Here is a 26,065-nt window from a genome sequence, read left to right on the forward strand (position 1 = left end):
TATTTGGTCAGCACTTATCATGATGACACCTGAGGCACTTCCACTTTGGCTAAAGAGTCCTTGCTCTATAAGGGTATTCGGATTGAGCCTGTATCTTAGTGAGGAAGTGTGGCTGACACCGTTGCTAGGTTTGACACTGTTTTTAGGAGCTCTGATTGGTTGATGCCACAAATAAACACTAATCAATGGTAATTAACGAAAATAAATTAATCAACTAGATTGTATAACGCTTCAAAATCAAAGTTTTATGTGGTTTATACAGTAGAAAAGGAATTCCCAAAGTGTGGTGCGTACGTGAGCTGTCAGTAGGGGGTGCCTACTGGCAGTCTGACAGTGTTTTTTCCCCCACACCATAAAGATGTGTGAATAAACATTTCCTTTGTAAAAATTCAAATCAAAAACTATAAAATTAATCAATAAATAAAAATTTATTGTAATGATCCGTATTAGACTTTATTGCTAAGTGCTGTTGCACACTTACTGTTTCTTTAAATTAGGTTATTTTGGGTTCATACTGGGAAAAAAAGTGTGGCTTCCAGGGTGAGAAGTGCTGGTTCGGGGACTGGCTAGCAAATAAAGTGTTAGCAGCAAAACCTCGGTCTGGTGCTTGGGTGTCATAACGGAACGATACAGAATTCACACGAAAATGTATTTGTAAGAAATCTTCTACGCTTCATTTTTCTCTGCATTGTGCTGTATATGCGCACCTGCCTTTTGGCCTCTGCTTCAATAATTCTCGCAAATATGCTCAATTGGCTGAAACCAGGTAAACTGCCATGCAGGTGAGACATCTAAGTTCAAAGTTAGTGATGAAGGAGGAGAGGAAAAGAGAATGACAGAATTGGAGACAACAGTGGATAGAATTGCAACCGTTCTGGCGAAAGACAACGAGCGAGAATCAGAAAATGCCTCTTCCTCAGCAGAGGAAATATTTAATTCGGACCGAAAGTTTTTATTTGCAAGATTAAGTTGAGTGACTGTCCCTCAATCGATCGCCCAGAGCCTACAAGCAGCGTTGCTCATGCTGCCGTGACTCTGAACCGTGACAACCACTGATGCGCATGACACGCCCTGCTCTCTCTCTCTCTCTCGTGAGAGAGAGAGAGAGAGAGAGAGAGAGAGAGAGAGAGAGAGAGAGAGATGTTCTTATTTTTACAAGGCTTGAAAATAAGTGTATGCTAATATTAAATAACATTACAAATTTTTTGGTTTCTGGTAAACTCTAAATCTAAAAGTAAAAGTGTTGCGACGAGAGCAGGAGCATTTAGCACCAGATACACAGAACTGGTCTCCTATTAATGATGAGCAAATATAGAGAAAAAGTAATACATGAACACATGAATGAAGGCTTGCTCTCTTGCCTCTCAAAAAATAAGTTGATGGTTTGAATTTTAAACTTAAATATTTATGTGTGGAGTATTCAGTTTGTGCAAATGTTTTTTTCTTCATATCAGAGTTGTTGAATTAGTTTCTTTCCCTGAGTCTTTCATCTTGATTTGAATCAACCACACTATATTTTCTGATGCATTCTTTTACCCAGGCCTGATAAATGATAAATATCAGAAGGCCAATATTGTTTGTTGATATAAATCTTTCAATCTGTTAATTAAATAAACTTCTGGGCCTTAGGGGTTGTGTAGGAACATCAATCTGGAGGAGGAAATTTGAGATGCAAATAATTGTTGAATAATTTATCTCATTTGTCTTTCAGAGAGAAGCTGCCTGAATCCTGAAGCAGGTTGTAGCGTTAAAGAATCTGCTTCCACAATGGAGGTACACAGCTATTTTGCCTCAAATGAATGATGAAAAATACTGTACCTGTTATGCTGGAGAAATTATTTATGATCTTATGTTCATCTTAAGGAAAATTCTGGGGCTGACCTGCGCGAAGCTGGAACAGATGGTAAGGATCAGCCTATTCAATTAAAAAAGACAGCTACAGTAAGATCTGCAGTCTGTAAGTGTCTTCAGGTAGTATTATGATTGTTGTGGGTGTTACCTTCACAGCTGCTGGTCACGTAAAGACAGCAGAGGTTGACATCAGACATGAGCCAGTGTCTCGTCCTGAGGAGACTCCAGAGGCAGAATCTGGAGACTTCACAAGCAGAAAGGATGAAACTTTACCAAAGACAACAGACACAAATGACTCAGCAGAAGTCGCCGACCTCCAAGGAAACCAAAACCTTGAGGAAGAAGGACAAAAACAACGTAAGAACGCTATGTCACTTCAGCAACTGAGTTGAATGTGAAATAAAACACATGAAATTATTCTGTTTTGACCTAAATACAGATCAAATCGATCTCTTCTATGATTGGTTCCATCCCCTAGTGGGAGGGGCTGTTGGATGTGTCCTGTGGGGCGGGGTGGCTGATTTGGGGGTGCCTGGGTTTTGGGGGTCTGTGGGGTGCCTGTGTAACACAGTAGAGAAGAGTATTATATTATTTAGATAAATAGGCTAATAGGTTTGCCTATCGGAGCACAGTGGGGTGTTTAAATGACACAAAAAGGCAGTTGGATGAATTTAAAGAACAACCGGCTTTAGTGAAAGAAACCATAAAATTGACAAACAGTTGTACAAGACACAATTATGAAAAAGAATTCCACACAATAAAATACATAAAATAGTAATACTTGGCCAAGTGCTGATTCTCAGATTTAGATATTTTGGGTGCACCCTGGTAATCTGAATTCTAAATTGTAATAGAAAACAGATTGATCAAATTCAGTTCCAATTCAGGTTTGACTCAACATCATTCACATGAGGAAAATGTCCTACACAGCAGTTTGTTATAATGTCCGAAATAAAACTTGTTAAAAAATAACAAAGTCCAAGAATAAAACAATAAAAGTGAAAAATGTCAGTCAGTGGTCTCATGCATAGCCAACTGTGCGTGAAGATGTGAGTGATACAGACCTACCACACCGCAGGGTGCAGCAGGACTCCAAATGGAAAAGAAGGGATCCAGTTATTTCTCTAAGTCCAGGTGGGAAGGCTCGTCATCAGTCAAAGGAGGAATCCACCTCAGGAACAATCCAGCATAACAAAAAAACTTGGCCCGTCAACAGACAGGACCAGCAGAATAATATATTTTTTTATTAAGCTGCTCTAGCTTTAATCCTTAAATCATGTTTCTGTAGACATCAAATCTGACATAATTTTGTTTTTAAATTACTCTATGCTAAAAACAATTATTTTTACCTCAATGCAGTATTTCACTGCATTATTCATTAACTTTTTCTTCTTATTGTCTTCTTTTTTTCAAGCACAATAATAAAACATTACATTTTACCCAAACTCAGTAAAAGTTTACATCTGAATAATTAAATAGCTCAAATAAAGGCTATTATTCAAAAACAATGATAAACAGAACAAAAAACAAATTAAAAGGCACAAAATATGCTCACCGATCTCAATGCAACACATTTGGGACAACAATATGATGGCTCTCAGTCCGGACAGGTGGGGCGCTTCAGCTGAACGGAGAACGAAATTAACTTAAAGGAAACCAATAGCCAATAAGCGCTAACAAGGCTAACGAGGTAGCTCTAATGCTCGGCAGAAAAACTGAAGTTTAGTCTTCAGTTTTTATATATAAAATATATAAAAAAAAACATTTAATATATTTATGCAACCTTTTGGGGTGATTTTGAGTTTTTTGTTATGGGGACCAAAATTCCTGTTGGCACATCTGCATCCACCTGGTCTGACGGGTGGAGCAACCAGAGCATAATCATGGAAGCAACCAAGAAGTTAATAGTACCGTATTTTTTTGGACAATGAGGCACACTTAAAATCCTTAAATCATCTCAAAAATTTATAGTGCGTCTTGTCATCCGGTTCACTGTATGTATGACTGCTGTTATGCTTACTGACCAATTTTTTTGTGGTACAATGTGCTCAAAAATCTGTTAAAATGTGTAAGTATGATTTTGGTAAGCAACAAAGCCGCTCTGTCACTACCCAATCTGTACCAGTAGCACGATCCGTTCCATCAGCTAATTTGCGCACGCGTGAACAGAATAACTTCCGGGTCGCCAAAAATTCATGTAATGAAAATACTTGTTTCTATACTTAATTAATGAAATAATGCTAAACTATATCATATACAAAATACTGTAGACTTTTCTGGAAGAAACTGATGCATTTTACATTCTCTCCATTGTATTGCTTGACGTCATCATCGGATATGCTCAGAAGTCCGGCGAATAGTGCTTGCTCAGTATGAGGGATTGCTGCAAAGCCATGGACAATGCAGACGACTCTCCCTGTGGCTCTACGGTTCCCCAGGAGTGAATGCTGCTTGTCGGGACTTTGATGCAATCAACTGGTTTCCTTATATAGGACATTTTTGACCAATCTGTATAATCTGACCCAATCTGTATAATATGATTGAACTTGATTTTGTAAAGTGCCTTGAGATGACATGTTTCATGATTTGGCGCAATATAAATAAATTGAATTTAATATATTATTACGTTATGTTTATCTGTATTGTCTGAATGGACTCTATTAGTTTTATTATTTGTTCAAACAGGACTGGAAAAAAATATTTCCATCCCTAATTATAAGGTGAATTTTGTTATATACATAATCTTGAACTAAAAATGTGTTTTATTAGAAAGTTAAAATTATCGATTGAGATTGTAGCACCCTCTGGTGTACACATCATAAACAAGAAAAGACTTTGTCAATATAGTAGCCACATTGTTTATTTCTTACAAAACTGAACAGGGAACAGAACAAAGAACACATAACAAAGCAAAGGCATACATTCTTAAAATACATTTTATAAGTACAAAATACACAAATACATTTGCAAATCAAATAAATTAAAAAAACCTGAAGAATATTCAAAATCAAATATGTTTCTATACTCCTATATGTGTTTATAGCTGTTTTTTTATGTACTTTAAGAAATAGTGTACATATTTTCATTTCCCTAACCATATTTTTGCTATTAAAAAACAAAAAAACCCAATGTATTTTTATGTATTTCTTTTGTTTCATTTTTAGAATATGCAATATTTACGCAAATACAAAGATATACAAAAAGAAACCCCTGGCCCGAAAAAAGACAAAAGAATAAAAAAGTAAGAAATACGAAATACAGCCTACCGGAAGTTATTCTGTTCGCGCAGGCGCAAATGAGCTAATGGAACGGATCGTGCTACTGGTACTGAACGGGTAGTGACACGCTCCACTCAACGGCTCTTTGGAGCATTACGGTACACTGTGTCACTACCTGATTGGACCCCTGAGCTGTCTACAAGACTGCCTGACTGTAATGTCTAAACTAGAAGTGCATTCATGTAAGGCATACTCTACGCCCAGAGTATGCGCTAGCAACAATAAACCAAGTAAGTTAATTCAATATAAAAGTTATGTTTACTTTCCCCTAATGTTAGAAACATGGTAGTGTAGTCCAACTACTCTGTCCTCCAAACAGAGACGGATTGCTCTCCCTTTCAAAGAGAGCTGTTTACACAGAGGGGTGGAGTGATATTACACACTTAGGACAAATATTTAATGCACCTTATAATCCGGTTCGCCTTATCTGTATAATATAACATTTTAAAGAAAGATTTTCTCAGTAAAATCATTAACTCTAGGAAGCAATTTTATTAATGCAATTATACCTCCAGGAGGCAAGGGGTCTCTGTAGCGATCGGTTGCTAAAATCGGCTAATCCTAAAGTTACACAAAACGGCTTTAAATCAGCATTAATACTCCGTATTAATACTGTTATAACGCTTATAGCACTATCGAACGATGACGGAGCGAAACGAACAAGCCTTATGCTTTACACTAGTCTTTTTTGTGCCTATCCGGGAACCGGAAGTTACCGGGGCTAATAGCGTTTAGGCTAGCAGACTTTCGATGCTAACTTTAAAAGCTTCGGCTTTCTTTTTAGACATAATGAGTGGGCCGGATAACATAAACCTTAATATCCCATTAATGTATGAAACCCTTGTGGAGTTAAAGTTTGTTATAACCATAAAAACACACTCGAATCACATCGCAATGACATGGTATCAAAATGCTCTCAAGCTACTTTGGTTCACTTTGGCCATCCAAGGAAGAGCATTGAAAAGCAGGGTATATGTTGGTTCTTTTAGCAGCGGGCTAGCATGCGGCTCTGCGGCCCAGCCGAAAAGGGCTTGGAACAGGAGTGGGCCTGTCCAACGTCCTACATACAGTCTCTAGGTTCAGCTCATCTGGTGAGGGCAGGCGACCAATCCGCCGTCTCACGTTCGCTTTCCTGCAATGGCTGAGGAGAAATAAACAAAGCTGTTTTTGGCATGGAGGGATTCTTTCCCCCAGCATCTGACGCTGAAGTTAAGAGTGTAGACTTAACTCTTATTCAATAGGGGGTTTTCACTGACGTCACTGGCCAACTTCCGGTCCGCCATATTGGGTGGTTCACTTCCTTATCTCTAGTTGTCGTACACGTATTATCGTATCGCGAATGGATAAGTACGGCAGCGGGCTAGAGCGACCAGATAAGGACGTATACCTGAGGAAATGTTCCGTGATCGACCATATGGACCAGTATGCCCTCCACGGTGCCTTGTTTAGCCGTAATCCATTACCTGGTGTTCGGTGAAAACCCTCTGCACACTCTTGAGGAAATGAGAGCTTACAAGGGTCTAGAGGCTCACAACCAGTTCACATCTGGTTATGTACATCAAGGAAATCGCCATCATACGTGGACGGGTGAGTTTTAACAAGATGGTAAAAATGTAAACGATCCGACGCAAATGCGTCGCATGCTTCTGCGGTGGCTGACGGCCGGCGGTGCGCGAAGGCGCTTGGCTGCAGGGCCGATCGACGCCGCTCGCGGCTTTAATTATTTAAGCAGAACAATGACCAGTGCAAAATTAAGTTGTATTTACCGTATTGGCGCCGGTAGGAGCGGCAGATCATAAAGCCAGCAAACAGTGGGAACACAGTAACTCGTTCAAAGGTAAGCTGTGCTCAGACGGGCTCTGGCACATGCTAGTTTAGTAGCTGCTAACCGTTAGCGCTAACAACCACTCGCGCATGTAATGTACTTTTAACTTGCTGCTATGTGTTTCAAAGGTTTAGAACACACTCTCATTGACATCGGGATACTGTGGAAAGTTATGTTCGGTCGACTTACAGCCGCGATCCAAGCGAGCCGGCGACTCTTTGTTATCACTAACAGTTGTTCTCCGTGGTTGCGCCTCCAGGCAGGAAAGCGGTGGAAAATTAATCTGTTTCTATGTTTTTCCCATGGCGATCATGTGTTGCGCTGTTACAGCCCACAATACAGCAACGGTTTACCATGGTTGAAATCAAGTTAAGGTGAAATTAATCAAATTAAAACACGGCTGAGAGGGGGAGTACAGTACGCGGTAGTCATAGGCAGTAGAGGCGGCGGAGGCAGTCAACATGACAGCGGCGGAAAGTAATAAGTCATAACGCCCAAGCCCTATTATTAATATATTCTTCTTACATGTTTTAAATACTTAACAGTTAATTACCTGTGACAAAGTGAGCACCGCAGACTCTGGCGTATTCCAGCTTAACACCGTCCAAATCGGACCTGGATATCCGTGTCAGCCATAGGTGACGGTGTTGTTCAGAGAGCTGTTTTTTTTTTTTTCACACTGATTCACTATTACGGCTGGTAGGCGATAGAGCGTTGATCTCCACCTCCACGGGCCGTGCAACCAACCATTAAACACGTTTTCCCCATTGTTCACTTCCAATACTGCCTAAGGCGTCATACAACGCAGGTCAACGGTGCGAAACGACTGCCACCCAATATGGCGGACGCGCTGAGTAGTCACGTGAGCGTGACGTCAGCTGAAAACCCCCTATTGGCAGATCTCCAAACCCAGTCAGGTCCTCCGCTTCGCAGAGGATGAGTTTCTCCCCAGCTTGTGTAAAGCTTAATTTTGCTTCCAATCCAATCTGATTTTATTTTTCTCATCATGGCTCAATGGCACTACAGTCCTACAAATATAGGACATAAACATGGGTGTTATTGTTATATAAGTCTATCTATCTATCTATCTAATTTAAAAAGGACTAAAGGAAATCAGTTCTACATCAAATCCTGATGATGATGATGAAACTACTTCTAATATCTTCAATCCTCATGGTGTTAACATGGAAATGATTCCTTAAAAAAACATTAAGAAGTAATAAGTCTGAGTTAAGATTTCAGTTTAGATTATCTGTACAATATACGTATGTCCCCAAGAAGACTTGAAAAAAGTGTATGCTAATAATAAATATCATTAAAGATATTTTGTTTTCTAATAAAATCTAAATTTAAAATTAAAAGTGTTGCAATGAGAAGATCAGGAGCCTGCAGCACCAGATAAAAATAACGGGTGTGCTATTAATGATGACCCAATATAGAGAAAAAGTAATACATTAACACATGAATGAAGGCTTGCTCTCTTGCCTCTCAAAAATAAGTTGATGGTTTGAATTTTAAACTTGAATATTTATGTGCATAGTTTTCAGGTTGTGCTTGGGCAATTTTTTTGTTTCTGTATATCAGAGTTGTTGCATTCATTTCTTACCCTGAGTCTTTCTTCTTCAGTAGAATGAACCAGACCATATTTTCTGATGCACTCTTTTAACCAGGCCTGATAAATTAGGTTTTCACCCATGTAAATGTTGTGAATATCAGAAGGACAATATTGTTTGTTGATATAAATCTTTTAATCTGGTAATTACCTAAACTTCTGGGCCTTAGGGGTTGTGTAGGAACATCAATCTGGAGGAGGAAATTTGAGATGCAAATAATTGTTGAATCATTCGTCTCATTTGTCTTTCAGAGACAAGCTGCCTGAATCCTCAAGCAGGTTGTAGTGTTGAAGAGTCTGCTTCCACAATGGAGGTACACACCTATTTTGCCTCAAATGAATGATGAAAAATACTGTACCTGTTATCATACTGGAAAAAATCTTTATGATCTTGTATTCATCTTAAGGAAAAGAGTATCAAAGAACCACATATGAATCTTCCCTGTGAAGAAAAAAAAGACCCTGCAACCCCAACATGTATTCACAGTGGGGTTGACCACCGTGAAGCTGGAACAGATGGTAAGGATCAGTCTATTCAACTTAAAAAGACAGCTACAGTAAGATCTGCAGTCTCTAAGTGTCTTCAGGTAGTATTATGATTGTTGTGGATGTGGCTGTTACCTTCACAGCTCCTGGTTGTCACCTAAAGACAACAGTGGCTGACATCAGACATGACCCATTGTCTTGTCCTGAGGAGACGCCAGAGGCAAAATCTGGAGACAACAAAAGCAGAAAGGATGAAACTTTACCCATGACAACAGAGACAAACGACTCAGCAGAAGTCACCGACCTCCAAGGAAAGCAAAACCTTGTGGAAGATGGACAAAAACAAAGTAAGCATGCTGTCATTTCAGCAACTGAGATGAATGTGACCAAAACATGAAAATTATTTTACCTAAATATATTTTTGCCAGTTGGAATTTCATTACTTTGCCCTAAACACCTGAATCAAATGGTCAAACTACCTCACTAGCAGAGTCAAACTCTGCGGAGCTCAGCTACTGAGCTAATATTTGTCAGGTGTGCTGAGGCAAAGACTCATATTACCCTTGATTCACACAATCTCCTTCATCCGTGTGTTCGCTGTTACATCACATATAAAAGCCATTCTATTCAATGAGGTATTTCCCACAGACTCCATGGTGTAACGGCATGGCAGGGCACCCTCCTCCATTAGCCAGAAGAAATACAGATTGAATCTATTTGAGACAGATGATGCTACGCAATGTGTCAATTTCTAATAACTAGATGAGCTAGACATGAAGTCAGGTGCAGGAAGTGTAAAGTGGATCCAACATTATTTCAAAATAAAGGAGGGAGGGGAGCGTGTCTGTCTGGATGAATGGATGAGATGTGATGATATCAAGATCTCTGATTTGCCATTAATTAGCTCAAACATAAGATGGCATGCATGTTTTAAAGGTATCAACATCAGCCCTTCTCTGACAGCATGGTCAGATAAAATTGTCAAACATTATACAGGACACTGTCTAAACTAGATGATTGAAAATCTCTTCCTATTATGAACATATCAGTTAACTTTGAACAAAACTCCTGGTTTAATAACTTTCAAAATGACTAGAAACCCAAATTTACAATTAATACAGTACAAAATCATTCATAGAGTGCACTATACAGGTCAACAATTAATTTGTTTTGCATAATCTAACATCTGTTCACAGTGCACAGGTAATTACATTCATACACTGTGGTTATGTATGCCTGTACAGGGATTCTGTGGCCAGATATATGAAGACTTGTCTAAGTGTCAGATATGTAAAATTTCACCTTCCCCCTCAGATTGCTGATTTGGTAACTTCGATGATAACTTTGGGGAAAAAAATCAGTTTGCATGTATTTCAATAGCCCTATGTATCACTAAGAAAACTATCCCCATTAATTGGAAAAGCCAAAAACAAAAGACGAAAAAAAAAAAAGATTCTCAGTATAATCAGTATAGAGATCTTTTGTAGAATTGGTCTTCAGACAGCATCTGCATCCAAATCAGATTGATCCCTATGGGCTGCAATGGTTGGCTCCATCCCCTAGTGGGAGTACTGGGCAGACTGTTGGATGTGTCCTTTGGGGCATGGTGGATGATTTGGGGGTCCCTGGGTTTTGGGGATCTGTGGGATGCCTGGATGGGATGTCTGGTTGGTGCGGCACTGGGGTCTGTGACCCTGCTGGGGTGGGGCTTTGGGGGCCTCAGGGCAGCCCCTGGCAGCTACTTGTGATGCTCTTGGGGGGGTCTGTGCCGGCGGATGTGGGTTCGTGACCAGGTAGCTATGCTGCTCCTGGGTGGGTTTTATCTAGGCATGCAGACATTTGTAGCGCAGCAAGTGGTGCCTCCCTCTCCGGGTAGGTTTTTGGAGAACGGGGGTGCCTATTGGAGCCAGCGGTGGAGCTTCTTGAGAGGGCATGTTGTGCCTCTCAGTCATTCCTCCCCATCCCCCCTGCCCTCTCCAACACACTGCCAAACATGTAGGATCTTGGGGCCTGTGGGCGTTGCAAGGGAGATTTTCCAGCCCCTCTGTGTTGTGACGTTCTTGGCCCCAATTTTATTGTACATATTAGACACTTTTCATTTCAATTTTATTTATAAAGCGGCAATTCATGAAACATGTCATCTGAAGGCACTTTACAAAGTCATATTCAATCATATTATACAAATTGGGTCAGATTGTACAGATTGGTCAAAAATGTCCTATATAAGGGAACCCAGTTGATTGCATCAAGTCTTGACAAGCAGCATTGACTCCTCCTAAAGAAGCGTAGAGCTACAGGGACAGTCATCTGCATTGTTGATGGCTTTTGCAGCAATCCCTCATACTGAGCAAGCATAAAGTGACAGTGGAAAGAAAAACTCACCATTAACGAGAAGGAAAACCTTCAGCAGAACCGGGCTCAGTATGAAAGGTCATCTGCCTCAACCGACTGGGGTTACAGAAGACAGAGCAGAGACACAACAAGAGAGACAAACAAGCACAGAAGCACACATTGATCCAGTAATCTGTTCTACATTAAAATGTAATAGCAGGTGATCTGTCTTCCCTGGACGATGTCACAGCTAACAGAACGCCAGAGCAGGTGTACCTACTATGAAGAAAAAAAGAGAGAGAACAAAAGGTTAAAAGCTGAAATGACGACAAACAATGCAAAACTGGATAACAGTAGAATTCAGTAGAGTGAGAAAAATAGACCTTGATGTTGATGATGATAAATAAAATTGAATTGAATGTCCTCCAGTAGCCTAAGCCCATAGCAGCATAACTATAGAGGTAGCTGAGAGTAACATGAGCCATTCTAACTATAAGCTTTGTCAAAAAGGAAAGTTTTAAGATTAGTCTTAAAAGTAGACAGGGTGTCTGCCCCACGGACCAAAACTGGGAGTTGGTTCCACAGGTGAGGAGCCTGATAGCTAAAGGATCTGCCTCCCATTCTACTTTTAGAGACTCTAGAGCTCTGATATATGATGGAGCTTGATTATTAAGGGCTTTATACGTTAGAAGGAGAATTTTAAATTCTATTCTTGATTTAACAGGAAGCCAGTGAAGGGAAGCTAAAATAGGAGAAATATGATCCCTCTTGTTGATTTTCATCAGAACTCTTGCTGCAGCATTTTGGATCAGCTGAAGACTTGAACTGCATTTTGTGGACTTCCTGATAGTAAAGAATTACAATAGTCCAGCCTTGAAGTAACAAATGCATGGACTAGTTTTTCACTCCTGGACAGAATGTTTCTAATTTTGGCAACATTCCAGAGGTGAAAAAATTAAACTCTGGAAACCTGTTTAATATGGGATTTAAATGACATGTCTTGGTCAAAAATAACACCAAGATTTTTTACTTTATTACCAGAGGCCAAGTTAATCACATGTAGATTAAGTGATTGTTTAATAAGTTTATTTTTTGAGGACTCTGGTCCAAAGATTACAACTTCTGTCTTGCCAGAATTTAACTGCAGGAAATTTAAAGTCGTCCAGCTTTTGATGTCATGAAGACATGCAAGTCAAAGTATGACTGGATTCATCAGGATTTATGAATAAATATAGCTGAGTGTTATCAGCATAACAATAGAAATTAAAGGGGGGGTCGTGGCCGAGTGGTTAGAGCAGCGTGCCTGCAGTCAGAGAAGGATGCAGTTACCCGGTTCAATCCCCGGTCCCAGCACTCTGGGTCCCTGAGCAAGACCCTTAATCCCAGATTGCTCCCTGGTGCCACACATGGCAGCCCACTGCTCCCCAAGGGTGATGGGTTAAAAGCAGAAAACAAATTTAGTTGTAATGTATGTTTCAATGACAATAAAGATGATATTTCTATTATTACTAATCCCATGCTGTCGGATAATTTTGCCAATCGGAAGCATATATATAGTAATATCTATATATATACTATATATCACATTCATTTATAACTTATTTCACAAAATCCAAGATTAAAAACTGATATTTAATCTGGTAAATTATGTTATTCAATTAAACTATTGGAACCACAACAGGCTGAATAACATGGAAATACCATGGAGACTGAATGGAGTAAATTAGTATAACAAGCCAGCAACTCCAACTAGCAAGTTACCAGCAAGGTTCTTGCTCAGACCTCTCAACTTTTATCAAAAGTTAAGAGTGAGATTATGCTAATTATGGCGGTGGGGCTTGTTTGGGGGCGTGGCTAACTGGACCCTGGAAGAGCCAGTGGAGTCAACTCCATCTCATTTTTATCCCACCAGACATTGAAGTAGACATGTATTACTTTTGTTAAAAAGAGAAAGAGACATATTAATACTTTATTGTTCAGTTAGTGGATTAAAACATAAGAAACACACAATTGTTCAAATAATACTGAATAAAATAAAGTAGTTTTAAGTTATTGACTGAATTATTACACTGTTAAACATTCATCTATGGGATTTTTTATCATTGTAGATCTATAACCTGATTGGTGGATCAGGCTGAGTTTCATCAAGCCTTTATGGTCAACATTTTCCCCTCAGCAGCAACACTAAAGCACACAGAGGTTCCCACTGCGTCTTTACGCACGATCCAGCTGCTGATGTGTCCCTCTTTTCAGCTCCATGCACTTCTAGACTGTTACAGTTTATAACATTATCATCACCTTTTACAGCGACAGGTTTCTCATCTCAGTCGCCGCGCTGACCAGACAAATTTCTATTGCTCTCGTCAGTGCGCTCTGGGCGGTGAGGTGGGCGGATTTTACCCTCGTTGGTGCGCTGCGTGCTCGGGATAAACAGTGGGGAAAATGCATAAATACTGTAAAGGACTCCTATAGAGGGGAGAGGAGGACTGACAGGTCTGAGATGAAGCCCTCATGTTACAAGTTCTTTAAAAGTGCGCACCTGAATTAAAGCGCAAGGCAGCAGCCCACCGAAGCGCCACTGATTCTATGTTGTTAAAAACGAAAGAGCATGAAACACAACTACTAACTCTCCTATTGACTTTAACTGGCACACTTTGCTACAGGTGTGAGGACATTAAATGCAGTGATTCACGTTTTGAATGATGAATGGTGATAAAAGCACCTGGTCCGAGGGAAAGGGAAGGGGGGGGGGGGGGTGAGCAAGCGCTGAGGCACAGAAATATGGTGCATGTAGTTAAAAAATGCAGAATTAGCAGAACTGTTTTATGATCCAGCGTGCAGCCATGACCGGTTCTGAATGAAGGATTCATCGGGCAGCAGCTCAACATCCCCAGAAATGCCATGTTTGCGTGTGAAATGCCATGTGTTGCGTGTGAGCGTGTGAAGTCAGTGAAATGCGTGTGTCACACGGTCAATGCGTGAGAGTTGACAGCCCTGTTCTTGCTAGAGCATTTCAGCATTATGGGCTGTTACCTGAAAGTCATCAAAATTACACTGAAATTAAACCGTGAGCGTAGCGTTGCTACGTGCTAAGATAGCAGATGACACGGATGTGCAGCACAAGATACACAGAACTGGTCTCCTATTAATTATAAGCAAATATAGAGAAAAAGTAATACATGAACACATAAATGAAGGCTTGCTCTCTTGCCTCTCAAAAAGAAGTTGACGGTTTGAATTTTAAACTTGAATATTTATGTGTGGAGTATTCAGGTGCTAAGCTAGCAGTATGACACCGATGTTTGAGAGCAATATAAAAAAGGTCAATCAAGCTCTTGAATATGCATCAGCAAAGTTGTAAACCATCCGGACAACATAAGTTAACGTTAGCTGTTATTAGCTTCATGGACGGCCCATTGATGGGGTTCGGTTGCACTTTGAGCGGCACCATGGAAGTCTTTGCTGCGTGAATGCATACTGACAGAGAGAAAACACAGACAAACGTGTTCAGTCAGTATTCAGTAAGTTAACTTTTTAAACCGATCTGGCCCAATCTTGGAACTAGCAGAGCCACACCTATTTTATCACGATTTAAAATAGGTCACACATGGTCACATCACTTTCTTTCCTAAATACCTATAAGGAGGACACTTTAATATATACAAAATATTTCCCTAATTTTTTTTCACAAATACTTTCAGTTTCGAAGAATATTAAACACATAAAATGCCATTTAACTGTCTATCAAACATTGCTGACTCTCTCAGAAAAATGCTTTGCAGTCCCAACAATCATTTTGTGTTACGTTGTAGGAGGCTAAATGACATTCTATTTCTTTGTATGGGTTCAAACCATAAAGAAGTTGATGTGATTGAGGAAAAAAGGTTGGGAACCACTGTCTCAGAGATTATTATCAATATTGGTGTATCATTACTATCTTCTCTTCTAGCAACACCCATCAGTTGCTGGATATGTGTTGGATGAAATCAACCTCAATTTGATAGATTTTGGGAATGCAGTTGTAAGATGCATCTAGCTTAGTTTCAGAGGTTTTAGTTGTGTCCTGTCTAACCTTTCATCTTAATGTAACACATTAAGTTGTAGAACGATGTTTGTTTCCTATTGTGTAAAAATTTGATCTTCAGGTGCTGTTCTTGCCTCATTTTGAAAGGCACATTAAAAACTATGTGTCTATATGATCCACAGAGACGACTCTTGAGAGCCTACTGGAAGATCTGGGGTTGAAGGAGCAGTACCACAGAGAGAAGCTATCACTCAGCAAAATACTTCAGATTGATGAGAAGACAGTGACTGACGACCCTGGCACTTGTAAATCAAATGTCATATTTAATTTTCTTAAGAAATTGTTGATGGTTAATGTGACTGCTAGGGCTGTCAAATATGTAGTATGTGACTCAAAGGATGTTAATATTGAAACAAACTGTGATGATGCATCAGAGAGCGCAGATTACAATTTTGAGGACCTGTTTGACAGCCCAAATGATGCTGAAGTCTTTAATGCTCTTGATTTAATCACTGCTCTCTTTCTGTGCTCTGATGGGTTTGTTCAGCAAGAGTTAGCACTAAAAATGTCCATGTGTCAGTTCTCTGTTCCTCTGCTGCTTCCTAACTGTGATACTAAACAGTGCACCCTTATGCTGTGGGCCATGAGAGACATTGTTAAGAAGTACAGACCTTCAGATCTTTCAGCATCAAAGGGCTTCAAAGAAGAAAGAATCGTTCTTTCTAAGCTTCCAATGATCTCATTTGTGAGACTGGGTGAGTGCTCCTTGTCCAAATCAGAGATTCTCAACAAACTTCTGAGTAACCCTCAACAGTACCATGACACCTTTGTTCACCACAACATGAAGTGTGGAGACAGTCAGAGAAAAATATCTGATGGACTGACTGAAATTACCTGGTATCTTCCCTGTGGAAACAAAAACATGGACATTTTCAGTGAGCCAGTGGCTATAGCTAACCTTAGAGGTGACATTGCATCATTTGAAACACAATTCTCCTATTTGTGTCAGACATCTGCTGCAGTTTTTGTGTTCTTTGATCAGCTGGAGCCTGAGTTCAAATTGCTGACCAACGAAAACCACAAAGCAAAGATCTTCTTGGTAGGAAACCAACAGAGCAAGAGCTTTAATCTAGATGTTCTAAAGAAAATAGCAAACAAGCTGAACTTGACAAACAACAATATAATCATAAGGAAAAAAAGGACAAAAGATGTAGACTTTGTTGAATGTTTGAGGACAACTGTGAGCAGTGTACTTACCAACCCAGGGTTGATGATATCAATAGAGCAGATGACCGACATTGCACGTGAACTGGGAATTTCTATTGATGAAGATTCACCAGAGTGCCAGGCTGGGAAGAAAAATGCAGATGCCATCACTGCAGAGATTGAAGACACCTTTACATTCAAAGAAAATCAGTTTCCTTTGCAAGGCCAGATCTGGAAGGAACTGACTTTTTTGGAAAAGGAAGAAGTTCGTCTTCAAAAAGTTGGCTCTGAAGACATAGAAAACTATAAAAGTAATCTTAAAATAAAAAAACAAGAGCTTCGTAGGAAGCAGAACTCCCATGCCATGTCAGATTTCATGAGTTGCTTCATTAGTGCAATATCCAGCAAAGAAAGGGGTTATTTTCTGAAATGGATGCGAATGAACCTTGAAAACTTGTCTCGGCGAAAACTTTCCAGCCTCAGGGAGCTTTACAAGGAAAAATGCAAGGACTCTGAGAACAAAAATGAGATCAAAGAAATTGACCAAAAACTTTCTAGCAGCTCACTGGGAGTTGAGCACTTCTTCCGTGAAATGGGTCAGATCTACGAAGCTTCTCTTTACCTTCCAAAAAGAGACCCTTCACGTCAACAACTGCAACATCTGCCCAAACTCTGTGCTCAGTTATTACTGGATGGATTTCCTCTGGAGCTTGTAGATGGAGATGCTTCCAACATACCTCTCAGATGGGTGAATGACGTTCTCTCTCAGCTCAGTGACTTGGTGTCTCCAAAGAACAAGATACTGGTTGTCACAGTTCTTGGAGTTCAGGGCACAGGAAAATCCACTCTCCTTAACACCATGTTTGGGGTGCAGTTTGCAGTCAGCAGTGGTCGATGCACTCGAGGAGCCTTCATGCTGCTCATCAAAGTCAGCGAAGATATCAAAAAAGTTCTGAACTGTGACTTTTTGGTGATCATTGACACTGAAGGCTTAAAGTCACCAGAACTGGCACAGCTGGATAACAGCCATGAACATGACAATGAGCTGGCAACACTGGTTGTTGGGCTGAGTGACGTCACCATTATCAATATTGCAATGGAGAATTCAACAGAAATGAAAGACATCCTGCAGATAGTGGTGCATGCTTTCCTCAGGATGAAGGAGGTCGGCAAAAAGCTTAAATGTCAGTTTGTTCACCAGAACGTTTCTGATGTTTCAGCCCATGAGAAGAACCTACGAGACAGGAAGCTGCTCCTAGAACAGCTGAATGAGATGACCCAGGCAGCAGCTAAAATGGAAAAGAAAGAGGAGAACAAGAACTTCACTGATGTGATGGAGTACAATCCAGATACTGGGAACTGCTATATTCCTGGACTCTGGAATGGAAACCCACCAATGGCACCAGTCAATGTGGGATACAGTGAGACCGTCTATGAGCTCAAGAAAAACATCATCCAACTGTTGGGAAAGTGTGAGTCAACTTCTAACGACATATTGGAGTTCAGAGAGTGGATAAACAGTCTGTGGACTGCAGTAAAGCATGAAAACTTCATCTTCAGCTTTAGAAACAGCCTGGTAGCTGATGCATACATGAGGCTCTGCACAGAGTACAACAAATGGGAGTGGGAGTTCAAAAATGAAATGTACACCTGGGTTACCAATGCGGAGACAAGAATTTGCAATTTTGGGACAGTTGCTGCAAAAACTGAAACATCTGACCTGAGAGAATATGTCACTGAGTTGAAAAGTGAAGCAACTACAGAGCTGACCAAGTGGGAGACAATGATGCTTGACAATCTGAAAAAATACTTTGAGCACCCAGAAGGTCATGTTTATCTGGTTGAAGGATACAGAGAGGAGTTCTCAAACAACATAAAGAGTCTGAGACGACAAACTGAGAGATCAGTGTTTGACCAGCTCACAGCAGCAGCTGACATCAAACAGGGACTGAAAGAACTCGACAAAATCACAGACACTTATATACAAAAATTTGAAACAGCAGTGTGTGCATTGATTGATGAATGCCGTAAGAAAAAAGGAAAAATGACAGAGCTTGATGAAAGTTTTAATAAGATGTGGGCTGAAACACTGAACACCTTGCCTTTCTCTGCACTGCAGACTTCAAATATCTTCACCAGTGTTTCCCTTCAGTTGAGAACAAATCTTTCACCCAAGGGAAGCCATGCATGTGAACTGCTGAGTGAAAGAAGACTCCAAGACTGTGGACTGGAGCCTTTTACATACAAACCCAATAGACAGAAGGAACACATCCGAAGCAAACTACCAGGATGGATTCCCTGGACAGATCTAGTTAAGGCAAAACAAGAAATCGCTGAAAGCATCATATCTGCTTGCGATCACTGTGTTGGTGATAAAGTTATGAGAAAAACTAATTATCACGATACTTACATCCAGGAGATCCTTCACATCATTGATGAGAGGCTGAACAAGACTGATGTTGACACGGAGATTGAGTTTGAAGTGTCTCTGAAACAGCACATCTGTGGCTCTGCAGCCAGGGAGTTTCAGAAAATGCATGAAGATTTTATAGAAGAAAATGATCCTTACAGACGTCTGGAAAAAAACAAAGACAAGTTTTGTGAAGATTTCAAAGATGTGTTCAATGAGCAAGACCAATGCCAGAAGAAAGCTGAAGAGTTCACCAACTATTGTCTGAAACCTGCTGTGGAGGACTTTGTCTATCGTCATCTTGGTCTTGACATTGTTGATAAAATGCTGACAAGAGAGGAGTTCAGCACACGGATGTCCTTCCAGTATTATATCTTACTGGATCTGATTTCAAAGAGTAAATTCGAAAGCTTTCAGAGATATATCTGCTCATATGAAGATTATGTAAAATCATGGATAACTGATAGAATTAAGGAGAGTTTCTCCTCTGAGTCAACATTATGTGAGTTTAAGGACAGACATCTTCAGTCCTGCATTAACTACATAAATGCTGCCATAAAAAAGGCAAAAGCAGAAAAGACTGACAGTCTGAAAACATTTGCAGAACATATCTGTGAAGAACTTGGTGATAAACTGGTCATTTCCAAGGATGCTCTAGATTCCTTCATGGTTCTGAACAAAGCTGATGAAGAACAGTTTGCTTTCTGGCTCAACAAGTGTGTGATGGAAATGACAGAAGCTCTTAGATACAACTTTAAAGACACTGCATTTAAAAATAAAATCACACATCTCCGTCTAAAAGCCAAGAATGAGCTGTTCAACAGAGTTATTGGTTGTGGCAAACAGTGTCCGTTTTGCAAAGTACCATGTGATGCAGGTGGAAAAGCCCACGCTAAACACTTTGCTGCCCTGCATCGACCGCAGGGTGTAGGTCGGTACAGATGGGATCACTCACAAACACTCTCTACTGACATCTGTTATTCTGCTGTTATCAGAGACATGAATTTTAAATGCAGTGCTACAAACAATGAACGACATCCTTACAAATATTACAGGACAATTTTTCCAGACTGGGATATTCGTCCAGATGTGAGCCTTGAGGCGTCAGATTATTGGAAATACGTGATGAACAAGTACAACAAGGAATTTGCAAAAGCATATCATGCTCTGCCGGCTGACATTCCTGATTCCTGGAAGAGTATCACAAAAGAACAGGCAAAGGAAAGTCTCAAGAAGTCATTCGGCATCAAAGTGAAATCATAACTCATGTCTAGTTGAAAGAAAACAGAACAAAAGAACGTGGTTCTAATCTAATTTACAAGTAGAGTTTTATCTCTTTCACTAACGACAAAATAAACTGCTAAAGCCTTTTTTGGTATAGGTCCTTAATTTATCAGTAATCATTAATTTTTTTAGCCTTTTATCATTTCTTTGATAAACTTTTATCAACAAAGTATCTCTTCAGTAAATATTTACACTCTAGTTGAAAAACTAGAATGTGCTTCTAAATTGCATAGATAAATAAAGTTTGGGTAAATATTTGGAGATTTCCATTATAAACTATTTGTTCAAATTTAACGACTCCTAATCCTAAATCGTTCAACAGGATTGATTGCTTCACAGTCAGCAATTCATACACACACTAAGTTTCCTTAGATAGAAAACGTTTTACCAAATAAAATACTAAACGTAACCTGATTGTTTTGATTTGCAAGTATGATCAAATTAGAAAGTGTGAATATGTCTTAATGATGTTGAACTGATTATATATTTCTATATATAAACTTGATCTGCTTTGTTATCTAGGTTCTTTGGGTATGATATTTGTTGTGTATCAGTCATCAATAAAAATTTGTTTTATGACAAATGCTTTGTATCTTAGTTGTTTATCCGGTATCGGTGTAGTCATGTTTTGAAAAAACAAACAAACAAACAAAAAAAAAACGTTCTTTTACATATTTCTTTTTTGATTGGTACATTTAATGATAAACACTCTCTCTGTCATAGCCACATATTGCTTCTGTGTGTTTGAACTAAAAACTTTGTTATTCTTAGTGGAAAGCTGCAGGCATCCAGTTAAAAATTAGGCTTCACTTGTCTTTCTGTTATTTTTTAAGTTCTCAGATTAGTCCACCTTACAATTCCTTTGTGAATGGTTCTATAAAGTAAAGAGATAAAGAAAAATCACCAATTATGATATTAATCATAAGTCTGGGCAAATTATTAATCAAACCTTTATCATTAACCTAAAAATGCTTCCAAACAGATAATACATAGTTAACTACTTCTGCAAAAGCAATATAGCTTCATTACCTTAAATAAGGAAGATATTAAACATCTGCATACAAAACAGAAAACTCTATATAAACATAGGAAGATTAACTTCCTTCATTTGCCATGCTAACATGCTATGTTAGCATGGCAAATGTAGGATATTAGCATGGCTAATATCCTATGATGCATTAACTAAACACAACAATATTAAACTTTGAATGGTATTTACATACAGTTAGCTGCAGGGACACAAAAAGCTGTCTTGAATAACTTAAAGAACCTTAAACAACTTAAAGTCTATGTTGCTCTCTCTTAATTCCTGTCCTGTGCTGCTAATTCGGAAAGTTCCAGAATATTGAGGTTTTTATTTGCTGCTGTTAATTGTGATTGGTCAGTGCTCCAGCCAATGATGTTGCAGAGCAGCTTTAATGCAAAGGCAGGAAAATGTTTAGTCTTTTCCACAGTTTGTATGAAAATTATATTTTTATTGTGTTTGTATCATCATCCTGTAACAATATTAAAGATTCAAATGTTATGTTTTGAGTTTTTTGTCTGTCTTGATATTTATCTTCTGTATTAATTTGAGTTTGTTTATTCCATATCAGTTGTTCCCTAATATATACAATACAGTTGACACGTTTAAAGCAGAAAAAAATATTTCCCAAACTTTGAACATCTCACGGAGTACTGTTCAATTCATCTTCCGGAAATAAGGAGTACGGCACAACTGTAAACTAACCAAAACAAGGCTGTCCTCCTAAACTTACAGCCCAAACAAGGAGAGCATTGATCAAAGATGCAGCCAAGAGGCCCATGGTGACTCTGGATGAACTGCTGTGATCCACAGCTCAGGTGGAAAGAAAACCATAAGAAGTACTGTTTGATGTTTGCCAGAAGCCTTGAGACAGACTTGGGGACAGATTAAACATGGAAGAAGGTGCTTTGGTCAGACAAGACCAAAATTTAACTAACACTACACATTACGCTAAACATACTATCCCTACTGTCAAGTAAAGTGGTGGCAGCATCATGCTCTGGAGGTGTTTCTCTTCAGCAGGGACAGGGTGGTCAGAGTTGATGGGAAGATAGTTGGAGCCAAATACAGGGAAATCTTGGAAGAATACCTGCTGGATTTTGCAAAAGACTTGAGAAGTGAGGTTCACCTTCCAGCAAGACAACGACCTTAAATATAAAACCAGGGCTTCAATGGAATGCCTTAAGACAAAACCTGTTCATGTGCTAGAATGGCCTAGTCCAGACCTTGACCCAACCGAGAATCAGTGGCAAGAGCTCAAAACTACTGATCGCAAAGACTCTTCCTCTAATCTGACTGAGCTTGAGCTGTTTTGCAGAGAAGAATTGGCAAAAATGTCAGTCACTACATGTGCAAAGGTGGTAGAGACATGCCCTAAAAGTCATGCAGCTATAATTGCAAAAGGGGTGTGAACACTTTTTCAAGTCCCTGTACATCTGCCTTCATTTTGCTGGTTTTGGGTCTTCTTTGTCAGCATTCATCTTCAAATGTCACAAAATATCTACACAAATAAACTTAGCAACAGTGGGGAGATATTAAGACCTTATTTTGAATATACCTTCTGCTGATGAGGTATATATATATATATATATATATATATATATATATATATATATATATATATATATATATATATATATATATATATATATATCTCATCAGCAGAAGGTATATTCAAAATATATACTGGGTCATCACATTGCACATGTCCGACAGGCATTGCAGAGTTACCTCTGTTTAAAATTGAAGGTACAAGCAACCAACACCTTGATAACATCACTGAGAAATACACAGTATTATTTAGTATGGGGTGTATGAAGTGAAAGCTAAAGCTAACTATAGGGTTTTCTGTATAAAAGTGAATCTGTAAGCATCTGAATCTAAGCACCTCTGGGAGTTTGCAAGAGTGCACCTTCATAGTAATAAATTATCTTTGAAACTGAAATTGTACTAATCATTTAGACTAAACTGATGTTGAAATTACCATTTCTGGTTTTGTTTCAAGGATAAAAAACATCCTATTTGAATTTTCTCAAAACTCTCACATTCTAATCTTATCCTAATATCTATTATGATGCTATTTCAATCTGAAAAACTCACACGGAAAGAAGAGACAATTAGAAGAATTTATTGATACAATATTTTAAGAGTTTGGCACTCAGACCTCGGCAGGAAACATTCACGCTGAATTATACTTCAATATGCATAAGCAGGTGTATGAGAATAGGGATGTTCCCCCCTAGGCCTGAAAATGGTGGTGGAGTGGACATAAACAAGTTTGATCAGTCCATATGATTATCTGTTTCAGCTAGATGTCCAACTTGATAAACACAGGTTTGCATGAACTGTCCATGATGAGCAAGCATGAAGCGACTGTAGAGAGGAAAAACTCCACTTTGGGAAGAAACCTCTGGCAGAACCAGGCTCAACATGGCGGTCTTCTGCCGGACCGTTTTAAGGAGTGACTGGGAATTCCGTAAGAGTCCGGGAGGAACTGATAGGGACGAGGTTTAAGGAGCGCCGTAGGAAAGACAGGCGGAGCTTGTTACGATGGTGGAGAAGGGGATGGAGGTGGGTTGAATCCAGTCATCAGAGTCCAAATCAGACATCGCGCAGCGACTGCTTGCTTGCTGGGAAGAAGCTGTAGATCATGCCCTGATGAAGCCAATAGGACCACGTCATCCGTGAATAGCAGAGACGCAATCCTAAGGCCACTAAAACGGATCCCCTCAAAACCTTGGCTGCGCCTAGAAATTCTGTCCATAAAAGTTATGAACAGAATCGGTGACAAAGGGCAACCTTGGCCGAGTCCAACTCTCACCGGAAACGAGTCCGACTTACTGCCAGCAATGCGGACCAGACTCTGACACCAGTCGTACAGAGACCTGACAGCCCTTATTAAAGGGCCCGGTACTCCATACTCCCAGAGTACCCCCCACAGGATCCCTCGGGGGACACGGTCGAATGCCTTCTCCAGATCCACAAAGCACATGTAGACTGAATGGGCAAACTTCCATGCACCCTGCAGGATACTGCTAAAACTGCTAAAACATACGGGGAAATCAGAGCTCTAACATATGATGGTTTTTGATTATTAAGGGCTTTATATGTTAGAAGAAGAATTTTAAATTCTATGCTTGATTTAACATAAAGCCAATGAAGGGAAGCTAAAATTAGAAGAATATGATCCCTCTTGTTGATTGTTGACCTAAACGTAATCAAATCCAAGAGAAACCACAGTAGAACTCCGCGCTATGTTCAATAGTCAAAGTATGAGCATTTCCACACGTAAAATGTGAAGGGAACTCATGGGATAGGGACTAAACAGCTGTGCAGCCTTAAGAAAAATACACATAAATTAGGCCAATTGGAAAAAAAGCTTCTAGCTTTGCTAGAGAGCATAGAGATTGTACTGGAAGAAGGACGTATGGTCTTATGAGTTCAGATTTACCCTGTTCCAGAGTGATGGGCGAATCAGTGTAAGAAGAGAGGCAGGTAAAGTGATGCACCCATCATGCCTAGGTGCCTACTGTAAGCCTGTGGGGGCAGTGCTATGAATTGGGATTGCTGCACTTGGTCAGGTCTAGGTTCAGCAGCAGAATGTGCTCAAAGAACGAAGTCAGCAAACTACCTGAACGTACTGAATGACCAGGTTATTCCATCAATTGTTTCCAAATCCAGTCAGTGTGATACACTAATATTGAATACTTAATTAGGCGCCTGCAGTGCAGGGCCTATTGCTCTGCACCTAATAAGGGTTTCTTTATAGTTTATTTTTCTTCCGTCACCGTTAATACAGCCCGAACCGTAGGTTGTACACCCACAAACTATATATCAAAACGTGCGTCTCGAGGCCGTGAAGTGTGCTATTTGTACTTCTTGCCATTTTGAGTTACCATGGCGACGAAATTAGCGAAAAACCACCCCTAAAACACAGCTAAACTCCACATAATGCATGACCACATATGGTTCTAGTAGGGCTGGACGATAATTCAATAACAATATATATTGATCGATAGACGTGTGGTGCGATAGGAAAAAAACAGGGTCAATAAAACTTCGATAGACAGTTTTCCTTCCTTCCTTACAGCCTATCATATTAGTTGATGCTACAGTCACTACTTCCTCTCGACCAATCGTAATCGCAGATCCAGGCACGCCGTCACAAAGCACTGCCCTCTCAAACCACAAAACACAGCACGTGAATATGTCGCAGCAAGGAGCGGCGGAGGAAATTGTCCCAAAACGGGGTTTTACTAGTTCGCCAGTCTGACAGAAATAAACCACAGTGATTTGTAAAACTTGCAAGGAACCGGTAAAAACAAAGTCTGGTAACGTAACCAACTTGTTTCATCGCCTAAGCCGCTCACACCCGCAGCAGCGCAAGCCGTTTTAGTCCCACGCCGCTCCGCGTCATCTTCGGAGAAATCTTACAGAGCTTCTTCCAAAACAAAGCAGGTATAGCAGCTAAACTGGGCTCCCTTCTTTGTGATAAAAGGTATTGGTATATTTATTTTGGTCATAGTTTATTCTTTGTCAGTATTTAATAACATAACTCAGGTTTCTTAAGTCATTTTTCTTTAAAAAACTTCTGTTATGGTTAAAAAAGTTGGTTAAATACAGATTTAATTGGAATTCTGTGTTTGTGTTCTTTATTAAAATTAAATGCTTTAGCAATATCATAAAATGTCCAGGCAGAGCTGCACATAAAATATGGTTTTAAATATTTTCAAT

General features: G+C 39.7%; 1 protein-coding gene across 1 annotated transcript; it reads left to right on the plus strand.

Moving 5' to 3' along the window:
* The first annotated feature begins 1,715 nt into the window (after window positions 1-1,715).
* On the plus strand, window positions 1,716-20,286 carry LOC118565942 (up-regulator of cell proliferation-like). Its single transcript, XM_036147043.1, has 6 exons — window positions 1,716-1,773; window positions 1,864-1,903; window positions 2,008-2,208; window positions 4,197-4,233; window positions 8,819-8,841; window positions 15,590-20,286. The coding sequence occupies exons 1-6, from the start codon at window positions 1,768-1,770 to the stop codon at window positions 20,284-20,286; spliced, it is 5,004 nt and encodes a 1,667-aa protein (XP_036002936.1). The 5' UTR covers window positions 1,716-1,767.
* Window positions 20,287-26,065: the final 5,779 nt, after the last annotated feature.

Source organism: Fundulus heteroclitus, chromosome 14 (genome assembly GCF_011125445.2).
Source record: "Fundulus heteroclitus isolate FHET01 chromosome 14, MU-UCD_Fhet_4.1, whole genome shotgun sequence".
Classification (NCBI taxonomy): domain Eukaryota; kingdom Metazoa; phylum Chordata; class Actinopteri; order Cyprinodontiformes; family Fundulidae; genus Fundulus; species Fundulus heteroclitus.